Source organism: Rattus norvegicus, chromosome 17 (genome assembly GCF_021556685.1).
Source record: "Rattus norvegicus strain SHRSP/BbbUtx chromosome 17, alternate assembly SHRSP_T2T, whole genome shotgun sequence".
Taxonomy (NCBI): Eukaryota; Metazoa; Chordata; class Mammalia; order Rodentia; family Muridae; genus Rattus; species Rattus norvegicus.
Genome location: NC_141550.1, coordinates 75,156,816 through 75,170,000, shown reverse-complemented (window position 1 = coordinate 75,170,000; position 13,185 = coordinate 75,156,816). Strand labels below are relative to the sequence as shown.

The 13,185-nt window shown below is 46.1% G+C and overlaps 1 protein-coding gene and 1 long non-coding RNA gene across 4 annotated transcripts in view; one reads left to right on the top strand and one right to left on the bottom strand.

Annotated features, from left to right (window-relative positions):
* Positions 1 to 1,435: 1,435 nt before the first annotated feature.
* Positions 1,436 to 2,971, bottom strand: LOC120097849 (uncharacterized). Of its 2 annotated transcripts, none has more exons than XR_015641833.1 (2): positions 2,761 to 2,971; positions 1,436 to 2,585 (listed from the first exon to the last, which is right to left on the bottom strand). It is a non-coding gene; the product is annotated as an uncharacterized LOC120097849 (long non-coding RNA). The 2 variants fall into 2 exon arrangements; XR_015641832.1 differs by having other exon boundaries at positions 2,727 to 2,834.
* A 4,217-nt stretch (positions 2,972 to 7,188) lies between these two features.
* Positions 7,189 to 13,185, top strand: part of Itih5 (inter-alpha-trypsin inhibitor heavy chain 5) — a 102,502-nt gene continuing 96,505 nt past the window's right edge. For both annotated transcript variants that reach the window (NM_001432324.1, XM_087591539.1), the window contains 1 exon segment: positions 7,189 to 7,324. In NM_001432324.1, the coding sequence (NP_001419253.1) occupies positions 7,235 to 7,324 (90 nt within the window). In that variant the 5' untranslated portion in view covers positions 7,189 to 7,234.

Genomic DNA, 13,185 nt, shown 5'->3' with positions numbered 1-13,185 from the left:
ATTAGGCGAACACTTAGCTACCCAGCTATATCCGTAGCTCTTGTTATTTCTGACAAGGCCATTAAAAGTAAAAGCAAATCTTATGGTGGAGAAAATGCAGAAAGTGGCCACACACACACACACACACACACACACACACACACACACACCTCTGTGGAAGCTACTTTTCTGTGGTTGTGCTGAAACACCTTGGTGAAAGATGACTTAAGGAAGACAGAATTCCAGATGGGAAGGAGTCCATCATGGCAGGGAGGCATGGCAGCTAGTAGCAGGAATAGTGGCGGGGACAAGAAGTGGAGAAGTCACATCTTTGGCACCAGCATTAAGCAGAGAGCATACTGAAAGTGGGGTGAAGCTATAAAATCTCAAAGCCTGCCCTCAGCGAATAGTTCCTCCAGCAAGGCCACACCCCCTAAGCCCCCATAAACAATGAGATCACCAGAGAAAAATATCCAAATATCTGAGCCCGTAGTGAACATTTCTCATTCAAGCCATGATAACATACAAGAATACATACATACATACACATGTGCATACAAACATGCACGTAATACACGCACATGCATGAACACACACGCATAACATACATACATGCACATGCATACATACATACACATACATGCATGCATGCACATACATGCATAACATACATACACACACACATATACACATATACACAAGCACACACTATTACCCAAACAAGCACCCAGAGCCCCTGGAAAGTAGGAGGCACACCAGAATGATATTTTTCTTTTCCCTCCAGGATCCATTTTCTGAGAACCTTCTAGAAATTAGAACCAACCCAAACAGTAGGTGAGAAGATTAAGAATTCTAAGTTGAGGAAGAAAATATTGATTTGCTTCTCTGAAAAATATATATGCAGTGGAATTGTTCTCAGACGTAAAGAGAAATGAATTTATGTCCTTTTCAAGAAACAGATGATAACCATATTAAGAAAATTAAGTCATTCTCAGAAAGACCAAGATTTTCTCTCATTTGCGGATCTTAGATGTTTTTATGCTATTTTAATTTATGTGTGTGTAGCCGAGAGGCTGTATATGTGCCACAGCCTCGTGGAAGTCAGAAGAGGGCATTGGATTCCTTGGCACTAAAGCTACAGGTGTTCATGAGTCACTCATGCAAATGCTGGAAACCAAAGCCAGGTCTTCTGCAAGAGTAAGTGCTCTTAACTACTGAGCCATCTTTCCAGACCCCGGATCTTAGATTTTGTACAAACAGATAAAATCATGGATGTGCATGTAGCAGGGGAGTAAAACTGTCTACAGGAACAAAGGGGACTGACCTAGAAGGGGTGAAATAGAAAATTGTGGTGGGGTATGGGAGAAATGTACTTCAAGTGTAGTATACATTTGCACTGATATGGCCTTATGTAACCCACTGTAATACCAGAAAAAGAATTTTAAAACAAACCAGAACAGATGTATACGAAGATTTTTATAAAGTGGCAGGAGTCAAGGCCGTTCTCACCAGACAGCCTGGAGATTCGGGCGGAAAAAGGATGGCATTATCCGCTCAGCATGTCTGTACCCACGGGTTTGCTACCTGTCACACACCACATTGCATGCCACAGAGGCTCCCTTTCTGCCAGCCAGGCAGCCTGCCCATCAGCCTTTCCAGAGAACCCAACAACACTGCCAAGTCCAGTCCAGTCCGGGTTTCACCTTGTGTGTGATACATCTCTCAGCACCACCCACAAAACCCACACTCTGTGGGAGCCAGAAGCCTTCCAGAGACACGTTCGTGTTGGCAGGTACATTCTCTGGAGCCCTCCCAACATCTGCCTCAGACACATCTGGCAGCCCTTCAGGTTAAAAACACTCCTAGGGGTGCTGCTGGGTTCTCTGTCTTCACAGAAAATACCAGGTAGGCATCAGGTACATGGAGGCCAAGGAGAAAGAATGTGTCTCTTACTCCATCTGCGTTTGAAAAGTCCTCTGTGCTATTCCAAGTGATAATCCCAAGTCCAAGGCCAAGACTTTGCATTGGAGGGCCAGCTTTTTCCTGGGTGTCTGTATGGTTTCTCACAGTTGTGACCAATACCTGAAAAGAAGTAGCTTGAGGCAGAAGAGTTTATTCTGGTTATTATGGCTCAAGGGACATAGTCCATCGTGGAGGGGAAGGGAAGGGACACAGTCCAAATGGCCTCCATAGTCAGGAAGCACACACACACAGATGGAGATTCAGCTCAGGACCCCAGCCAGCCCATAGGATGGCGCCATTCACAGTTAGGATGAGTCTTTCTATCTTAACTAACACAGTACAGAAAACATCAGCCTACAGAGACATCGAGGCTTGCCCTGTTGGTAATTCCAGATACCGTAAAGATGGCCATCAAAAGAAAAAAAAAATCAAACGACTCTGCTTTCGATTACAAGACTTTTGATCAACGGATGTTCTGATCAACAGACAAATGGTTGCTGGACTGCCAAAGGTTTCGGCAGAGAGATCAGCCTGGCTTGGGATTCCATTTGAATGTAGACGCTGGGCAGACAGGACAGCTAGCCCCTTGCAGTTAATTCCAGACCAGAAACATTCTCTTGGATTGTTGTTGTTGTTGTTGACACCTGGAAAACAAGAAAAAATGACCATTAATTGGGCCTTCGGGAATCTATTAAAACTTATACTATAACCCAGGTGTGGCAGCACTCTCCGGCAAATCTGGCATCGGGGACGTTAACGTAGAAAGATTAAGAGTTTAAGGTCACCTGTCTCAAAAAGCTAACGGTTAGGGATGCTCACTTAGCGGCACAGCGCATGTGCAGGCACCTTGATTCGATCCCTATAACACGGCCCTGGCCCTGCATTTCATAAGCCTTAAACTTTCTCACGAGAGAGAAACCTTTACGTGTGTGCTGCTGGAGAACGTTGAAGCTATGCCTGAACAGAATTTGGGTAGAGGGTCCTTGAAGAAATTAGAGTCAGGAGTGAAGAGAGCAGGTGTCATGGCGGGGAGATGGGTGGAAACAGAGCTCTCTGCACCCGGAGCTCTGTGGAGGTCACCAACTCCAACGATTCTCCTGCCTTTGCCTCAATCAGCCCTGGGACTACAGGTGACTGGGTGATCGTGCCTGGATTTCCACATGGGTGCTGGGTACTTGACCTTAGCTCCTCAAGCTTGCACAGAGCTAGTTTTTAACCCCTCTGTGCCCTCTCTATAGTTCCTACTGTAGATTTTATTTATTTATTTATTTTGTTGGTTTATATTTATTGTGTGTGGTGGATAGGTTTTTTTTTAAAGACAGTTCATTTCAAATATAATATACAGTTTGACCATTTACTCTCTCATACTTTCTTCTCCATCCTCTTGTCCCCTTTCTCCTTCTGTTGGTTTCTTTCTTTCCCTTTGTCTCCATTTTTCTCTCATAGTATTAGAGGACCGACATAGTAGTATGGGGACACCTTAGCCCCTTTTCAAATAATGTCTTATTTAAGGAGCAGCCCTATTCCTTTTTCCCCTAATTTTTATTATTTTATTTGTTTACATTCCTGTCATTACCCCCCTCCTCAGTGCCCCTCCCACAAATCCTCATCCTGTTCTTCCCCCCTTACTTCAAGGTGCTCCCCCCCCACCATACCTCCTCTTTCCCTGGGGCCTCAAGACTCTTGAGGATTAAGCACATCTCTCACTAAGGTCTGACCAGGCAGACTTCTGCTCTATTTGTGCCAGAGGCCTCTGACTGGTCCATGTATGCTGACTCAGTCTCTGGGAGCTCCCTGGGGTCTGGGGTCCGGGTAAGTTGAGGCTGCTGGTCTTCCTATGGGGTCGCTCTCCTCTTTAGCTTCTTCGATCCTTCTCCTAATTCAACCACAGGGCTCCCTGACTTCAGTTCAATGGTTGGATATAACATCTGCTTCTGTCTCAATCAGCTGCTGGTAGGGCCTCTCAGAGGACAGCCATGCCAGGCTCCTGTCTGTAAACACACCATAGCATCAGTAATACTGTCAGGCCCTAGTGTCCTCCCATGAGATGACTCCCAAGGTGGGTCAGTCATTGGACCATCTTTCATTCAGTCTCTTGGGAGTTGGGGGTAGGAGGTGGGAGAACTCTTTAGAAAGTATCAGAGACCCAGGAGGTGAGAGACTCTAAGGATTCAGTGGGGGTGACCTTACCCAAAATGCCCAAAATTGGGAGGAGGGAACGCAAAGATCCTACTTCCATTAGATAGACAGGGCCTCAAGTGGAGGGACAGGGTTACTAACCCATAGTCAAAATTTCTGACCCAGAATGTTCCTGTCTAAAAGAACTTCAGGGACAAAAATGGAGAAGTGAAAATCTCCCTATTCTTATGCATGAAGCCAATATCTGTCAACAGTATTGGAAAATTTTGCCAGATCTTATTTTTATTGTGCCAACAAATATTCCACAGAGGTCCAGGTGTGACACAGAACAATAGAAGACTACAAATTACAAATGTAGTTATTTCTTTTTAAGTTGGGTAACCTCCTGATAGGTATATCATGAGTTGAAAACATCATTCATATGCAAGTGCACTTAATAAGCCTAATATTGACCATTATACCCAACCCTATCACAAAAGGCTCCGAGTATTTCTGAATCTGTAGCATGCACAATCATCTAACCCAGCTTCTATCTTATAATGAAGTGTTGAGTGTCTCCCACACACATATATGTAGATATTTTGTTGACCTCACGATGTATGAAAGAAAACATACAATGTCCCAGAATATTGGTACATATCATACTCTGGTGGGCATGTCTAGCTTTTTACATTGTAACATGGTTGTCTTCAAAATTCATGCTTACAAACTACTCAACTGAGTTTATTTTTAAAGAAATCACAAAGATATTCCACAATGTTTTAACTAAGCTTACACTTTTTGACTGGGCTGTATTCATAGCCTCCCTTAGCCATGGGCTGGACATAGCTACTAGAGTGTATATGGTCTATGGACGCTGGTTGTATATGCTCCTGCTTACATGGTTGATCTAAAGCTTCATAGGCTGTGGTTGTGCTGTACCATGGGAAAGCATAGCAACTAATATTGCACATCTGGAGGAAACATAGAACAAACCCCAAAACTCAAAGCGCGCTCTCCCTTAAATGCCCTGGTCCATTATAAAGTCAATGGGTTGTAAGTGGGCCATGGTAAGCTGAGGCCCTTTATCAGACACTGCAGAACCTCTACCAAGGTAGCTGGGGGCCAGCGTGGACCAGCCCTCTTAGCACTTAACACCATGTGTCTTTTGCCTCATTCCACAAATCAAAAGATTATTCCCGTGCTAACTGTGCAGCGTGCCGTGCTAGAAGTTGTGAAACAGGCTGGTTTGCAAAGAACTTCTGATCATATCAAGAAATGGGCTAAAAAGTAAAGCAGGTGTGTGGCGGTACCTTGGTTCCGGGAAGAGGGAGAAACCTCAATCTAAAGAAAGCAAAACGAACTTCTTCATGTTGCTGCTGTGACTCTTAGCTAGTAAGCATTTGATAATTGGTAAAATGTGAAGCAGGGTGAGTATGGTCCTGTCTAACACTGCAGGATAAAAGGAATGTAAGAGAGGAAGAAGATAGAACCCCCGGTCTCTTTAAGCCCCTAAACCATGGTAGCCATTACTGTTCCCCTTCCAATATCCTGATGTTGTCCATTGCAATGCGAACTCTCAGTTCCCAAGTAGTTGTTGGTCCCTGGGGGAACCAGTGGAGCTGACTGCAGATCTGAGGTTTTCTTCCTTAGTGAGAATGGCGTCTGTAAACAACATGTTTGCTGCCAGGTTTCTATGTGGTTTCTGTGTGGAAACCTTGTAGCCTCTTTCTTCCTGCTGGCTGTGTGCTTTTTAAATTACTGGGTGATTAGGCTAATTAAGTGATTAACATTGACGACAAGGACCTTCCTTCCATTCATTTCACGGTAGCACCAAGTTTGCCTGTTCAAACTTCTCCCCATTTCTCTGCGGAAGAAACACCATTGCTCTAAGAGTAAGTAAGTGTGATGTTTTAAGAGGTAGGGGCTCACACCAGAATGCTCACTGGTGCCATTTTTTTTTGGTACAGTGTATTCCTGTGTGTTTTTACCTAGCTACAATGTGTCGGTTGATGAAGTTCTGCGATCTGAAATCCCTTTCCCCACCATTACACTGCCAACACCTTGTGTTTCTATAGACCTCATGATTATTGTTGACTGTCTAGAGGTCCACAGGACATACGATACCTGGGGTGGGGGCAGCCACTTCCCCATTTTTGGTCAAGAAACCCATTTCTCACCTTATTTTATCTATATAGGCCAAATTGCCAGAGACACAGAATATGTCTTTGAGACAATTGCCTTTTGCAAGATGGACTAAACACACAGCCCAGCTCTTTATTATATATGTACAGGGCAAAAAGACTGCCCTCAGGTTGCAAAAGATCAGGCGTGGCAGCTTCCTAGGAAACGATTTTCCTGTGTCAAGTCAGAAATAGAATCAACGTTTTATAATCAAGACATCATGCCATTCATTTCCCAGGCAACATCCACACAGGTTCAATTCTGCCTCTCTCTTCTGACCCCCAATACCAGAATGCCATTGGGACAATGAACTTGTGTGCCTTAGACCATCAGTCATCATCTCTTACTAGGACTCAGCATTGGTGGCAGATACCCTGTCAACTTTAGACTTCAGGTGAGCCCGGTGTACTGATCTCCCTTGGCAAAGGGAATTACATAAGTCTATAAAGCGAAGGAAAGCGGGAAGGAAGGGTTGGCCAGCTACAGGAGGAGGGAAAAATTCCACCGAAGTTTGTTCACTGCCTGCAGAATGGGAGGACAAGACTGGGTTCGAGCAGGGCAAAGTTTGCCTCGCTGTGCACACAACTGGTTCAGGTCTGGAGTTTTTTCCTCCTGGGACAGTGGGGACCCAGTAGCAACTCAAGCTGGAGTCGGAACCTGGAGGTGGTGGCGTGCAGGAAGCTGGCCTGCAGTCAATTTTAGAGCCCAGGGGAGGCAAAACTCGGAGGCCAAAGATCACAGGGCGCGTTGTGGGCGGAACCAAGGATGCCTCCTAAACCCAGCAAGCGACAGAGAGGCGTGGCCTGGGGTCCTGGTGGTGCAGAGACCGGACTCCGGCTGGCCTGGAGGGCATAAAGAGGGCGGGGATCTTGATGGGCGTGGCTTTGGTGGAGGCGGGGCTGAATGGAGCGCTTCTCTTTGCAGCCGCAGCTATTCCAACTCTCTGAAAATCCTTCCCGGTCCCAGAGAGGTCGCGCGCTCCGGCTTCGCCATGCTCCTGCTGCTAGGGCTGTGCCTGGGGTTGCCCCTCTTCTCCGAGTCCCAGGAAGAGGCACAGATCTGGGATGACACCTCGGAGCAAGTAAGTAGGAGAAAGAGCTGTGGGATCCCGCGACTCTGTCCCTTCCCTCCAATTCCCTTGGCCATATAGCTTCTGGCCAGGCTGGAATTGATTCGTGGGATGCAAGGAAGGAGGAGGTGGGATCACCGTCCTCCGCATCTGCATCATCCCTTCCCTAGACTTCAGCATGGGGCTTTCCCATCTGTTGGTCACTTGTGCCATTTCTGAGTGGCTCTCAGCGCCCCCCCCCCCGCCCCCGCTAGATTCCCGCAGAGCTGTGCAGGGAACTTCAAAGTTCTGCAGAATCAAATGTTCTCGTTGGCTCTCGCTGTCTACCAGATTCCTATCCGTCCTTACAAGTTTCTGAGACAGGCGCCTGCCCAGCAGTTCTTTGCAAGTTCCCATCTTGGAAGTGTGAGGTGGTTAAACTGTTGTAGCTCTCACCTAGGGAGAAAGGAGCTGATTAAAAGTCCTCAACTCCTGGAAACCTTAATATTCTCCACCCAAACACGGGGAAAACTCAATTTCCCCTCCGGTTCTTATCAATCCTGAGTAGTTTACTGGAGGTCCCATGATTAAGACAGTGTCAAGAACTAAAACAGCTCAGGTAACTTGGTGCACAGGTCAGCGTTTGTGTTTTAACCGGCATAACCGCCCAGATGACCAAAACTCTGCAAATGAAAAGGTTCAGTCAAGTGTCTGACCACTGGAAAAGTCTCGCGAAAACTGTCAAACAGACTTGCCTTAACTCCCTGTGAGGATCCTGTAGGAGAAGCGAACTTTTGTGGTGGTGTAGGAGAAAGGTAGGTTTTAGGTCCAGAGAAAGGCTTGTCCCCACTCTGCCACTTACAGCTGTGTCCTGGGCACACTCCTTATTTGAAATGCAATGCGTTTTCTCTGCAAGGCATGCTGTTCTATGGAGCTAGGACTGACCTAGAGCTTGCTATTAACCCAGGCTGGCTTTGAACGCTCAGACTTCCAGCCTGAATCTTCCAAATGCTGGGATCCCAGGTGTGCATCATATCTGTCTTACAATTCCTTTTGAGCAAATAGTAAGGATTTAGCTAGCTTGTGTAAGGAGCTGGTATCCAGTAGGCACTCAATAAATGAGAGATATTTTAGTGGTTAAGACTTGGCTACCCAGATCTGAATTCTAAACTGCCAGCAGGGTTGGCACTTGACACAGCTTCTGCTGGTAGGCTTGTACAGCTGAATTGCTGAGGGAAGGAATTCAGGGTAAAGTTCTTGAAGCTTTTCGAGGGTGTAAGGGGAAGGGAATGTGGGAAGAACCGAGACAAAGACTCTTTCTGGAGACTAGAGATGGATTCAAGCCATGTTGTCTCCACAACTACAAGTGAGCTTAACACGTTCCAAAGTTTCCTTTTTTAAAAAACAAAACATGCGATTTGGCTCATTTTGTTGATTTCCTGTTGTCTTCAACTCATGGTAACATTTATCTTGAAAATGACTAAATCAGACAACACACACACACACACACACACACACACACACACACACACACACTAAAAACCTTAAGGTATAAACTGCTATGGAAATAATTTGTACTTTTACTTTCTTTTAAATTTAGTGTGTGTGTGTGTGTGTGTGTGTATGTGTGTGTAAGAGGGGGGAGAAGGGGGGAGGCAGAGCTCTGGGCGTAAGAGACAGGTACTGGCTGAGGATGCGTGGAATATTGCTTGTCTGGGATGAATGATGTCTCTGGGTTCGATCCCCAGAGCTGATAAGAAAGAGTTTGAAGAGCTGACATTCTTAGCATAGAGTGTGAGAACGCAGTCACTGTTCTAGTCTCAAAAAGGATAACCTCTGAAGCTGTGTGCAAACTTAGTAAACGTCTAAAATGTGATAAGGGGTCTGGGGCGACAATTGGGCTGGGACAAAGCTTATTTATAAGCATGAAGACCTGAGTTCAATCCCCAGACCCCACATTAACAAAGAAAGAAACAAACAAAGCAAACCGAGGCAGGCCCTGGTGGACAACTAGTCGTCCTAGAGTCAGGGAGGTGGACACAGGTGGATCCTGGGACTGGTAACCAGTCTGACTTGTTTGACAAGTTCCAGGCCAGTGATCCCATCTCAAAAACTGCTGGTCAAAGCCTGAGGAATGACACTCTTTTGCACACGTGCCATGAATTACACACACACACACACACACACACACACAGAGAGAGACACAGGAGCTCGAGCACATGCTCACATGCACATTAGTATGCAAATTTGATGTAAACTGTAATGTAACTGAGCGTGCTTATCGACTTTTGTGACCATTCTGATCATTTACCTGTAACTGGGGAAAAACACTACTTGCATATTAGATTCAGTTTCCTTCTTCCACCCTCCTCTACTACATCTATAAAGTAGATGACCCTTAGTAGAGGAACTGCTAAAATCCATGGTTTCCAACTGTCTCTGTGTACTTGGGAGGTTAATTGAATATCAGAAACATGGCTTCCTTTCCATCCATGTTGATGAATGGGAAGGGATGGGGCTGGTGATAGGAGGATCATAGGTTAAATAATGTTACCTCAAAAGGAGCCGCCAGGGACCAGGGATATGGCTTAGTGGGTACAAGTGCTTGCCATTAAGTCCAATGACCTGAGTTCAATTCCCAGGACCCACATGGTAGAAAGAGAGGACTGACTCTCACAATTTGTCCTCTGACCTCTACAAATGTGTTATGGCCTCCCTCCCCTACAGAGGAAATAAATAAATGTAATAGAAAGTGCAAAAGAGCAATATGCCAGGGAATTAATATTAGAAAGGAAGTTACATGAAATCAACCATCTATCTCCTGATGTATCCACATTATGTCTTAAATTTATATGGTTTTTAAAAGTAAGGATAAAGTTTTTACTCAGTTTTAAATAAAAAAATGAAATAATATCAGTTACTGAGTATACAAAAGGTATCCAAATGCTTTATTTACGGCAAAAAAGAGGCAATGAAGTATTCTGGTTAAAAATATTCCAAGTGGAACCAGGTTAAGTGGGGTTCAAATCTGGACCCTGCTACCTCCTGGCTGTGTGTTCTTGGGCAAGCAACATAACCTCTCTGGTTTTCACTTTCATTGTGTCAGCATAGGGTTGTGAATAGATCCTCGCTCACAGAGGGATGGATCTGCATTTGGGGAAAGAACTTAATTCTAAAGGACTCCTTTGAGAGAAAGAATTTGAAGCTATGACTACAAATGACATATACGTGTGTGTGTGTGTCTTTGTGTGTCTTTGTGTGTCTTTGTGTGTCTGTGCATGTCTATGTGTGCATGTGTCTGTGTCTGTGTGTGTCTCTGTGTGTTTGTATGTGTCTATGTGTGTCTGTGCATGTATGTGTATATGTCTGTGTGTGTCTCTGTGTATCTGTGTGTATGTCTGAATGTGTGTCTGTATGTGTGTTTGTTTGTGTGTCTGTGTGTGTCTGTGTGTGTGTCTATGTGTGTGTGTATCTCTGTGTGTCTCTGTGTGTCTGTGTGTGTGTGTGTTTGTTTCTTTTAGTTGCACCCACAGTTGCCGTCCATAAGCTTATACATGCAGACCTCAAAACTCAGGATTGTTGAGCCCTGAAGCTAAGGCTCCCAGGGAGCCTTCCTTATAGCAGGCCACTTCCAGGCTGATATGTCAGTCTAATGCTCATGACACAACGTCTGCTCAGCACATGCTGGTCCTAAGTGTCCACCGGGCGTCCCATTTTCAAACCTCCCAAATGTTCACCTCCTCACACAGTTGCACTGGCTGGCTTGTCTTCTCATTGGAATCGAGAGAACTTTTGCTTCAGCTCTCTAGTAAGTAAAGCCAGGAAAAGCTCTGCAGGCAACCGGCCTCTCCATTACACTCTCTCCGTGTACAGGATGGGGTTGCTGAGGTGGGGCCGAGGTGGGGGAAGAGATGTGGGAGACATTCCAGCAGTGCGCTCACTCCCCAACCAGCCATATCTCATGTCCTGAGGGTGTAAAGGAAGGGCGGGGTCGGCCTGAGGCTGGGCGATGAACTGTATGTGACTTTGTGCTCCCAAGTCTCATATTTCTCAAAATTCTGGGTGCTCATCCATAAAAAGCTCTTGTTTAATGTGCAGTCTGAAGTCAATCGGTAATGCCTGCATCTGAGGCTGGCTTAGAAGAAAGAGGCACCGGATCCTCTGAGAGTTTTGGGGAGTGGAGAAGCAAGACGGGCGTGTCCTAAGCCACTCATTGGTTTTTTTCTTTTTCCTCCCCCCTCCTTTTTTTGTCTTCTCTTCTGTGTATGCATATGTGTGTGCAAGTGTATGGAGCTGCACACGCAGCTGTGTGTTCACGTGTATGGCGGCCTAAGAGCAGCCTTGGATATCGTTCCTCAGGGGCTTGCTGTGTCTACTTTTAGTTTTACTCTCTGTGTCTCTGTCTTTGTCTCTGTCTCTGTCTCTGTCTCTCTCTCTCTCTCTCTCTCTCTCTCTGTGCGTGCGTGTGTGTGTGTGTGTGCTTGAGTGTATATATGTGTACCAGGTACTCTTGGAAACCAGAAGAGTACATCTGAGCTCCTAAAACTAGAAACTGGATTCAGAAGTCAGTCAGCCAGTCAGTCTGTCTGTCTGTCCTTAACTTTTTCATGTTGTCCTTCCCAACCCTTCCAGACTCAGACTCACAGCACTCAACCTGGGATAATTGCAACCTCAAGTGACTTTTCAATTTTCCAGCCTCAATTTTGTTTGAGGGTCTATAGCAGCTCTCTAAGGCAGTGGTTGCTCTGTGGCTGGGTCTTGCCGTCAGCGTTCTGAAGGCCCTCAGAGGTACGGTGTTGGCTGGTGGTTCACTTTCTCATCCTTACCCCGCTAGGAAGGGTGACTTTGGTATGCTCAAGAGGCCTGCTGAGGTTGGCATTAATAAAACATCCCTCACATGTGTTGTGGGACCTAGATTCAGGGACCCCTGGATAGAGCTCAAAAGAGAATGGACCCACCTTTCCATTCTGTACCAGCCAATCATTCTCAAGCATCCAGAGCAAGAAACAGTAAAGACATTCTAGGCCTCTCCTCTACCCTCCCCTTCCCTGTTCCCCTCCTTTTCCCTACTCTGTTCCCCTCCCACCCCCTGCTCTCCTCCTCTCCCCTCCCCTGTTACCTTCCTTTCCCCTCCCCTCTTTTCACCTCTCCTCCCTCTCCTTTCCCCTCCCCTCTCTTTCCCTACCCTCCCCCTCCTCTCCCCTCCCTTGTTCCCCTCCCCTCCCTTGTTCTCCTCTCCTCCTCTCCCCTCCCCTGTTCCCCTTCCCTCCCCTCCCCTTCCCCCCTCTTCTCCTCCTGAGTCCCTCATACTTTCCCACTGATGAACTACACTACTCAGGTCTGTGATGCTTTAACAGGTACTAGTAATCAATCTGTGAAGACAGGGATGTACTTTGGTTCACAGTTTCAGGGTCTCTGATCCATTCATAAGCTGGTCCTATTGCTTGAAACCTGTGTGAGACAATTCAGAGACACGTGGTAGAGCAAGTACATTTATGTCTTGGCTGGGAATTATTGCAAACAGTAGAGCTCGCTTCCCATACCCTCTTCCCAGCATTTCTCCCTCATGTCGCAAAGGCTTCCCACTGCTGAAGTCCCACCGCATTCCAACAGCAAAAAGCTGGAGACCAGGCCTCCAACATGTAGGTCTTTGACAGACATCCGGAATCCACATTAGAGCTGAGACTCATGGAAGAGTATCTCAACCTCCTTTCTCTATTGCTGGCTGAAGCACGATTGAACGCTGAGATAGACCCTGGGAGAGACAGAGAGCAGCACCCGTGATTTTAGAAGATTCTGTTTCAAACATATACTTCTACTAATAGACGATGAAGAAGAGGCAGTCATTCCAAACTCAAGCTCTGTTGCATTTTTGCTGTGAGCACATCTGAAGG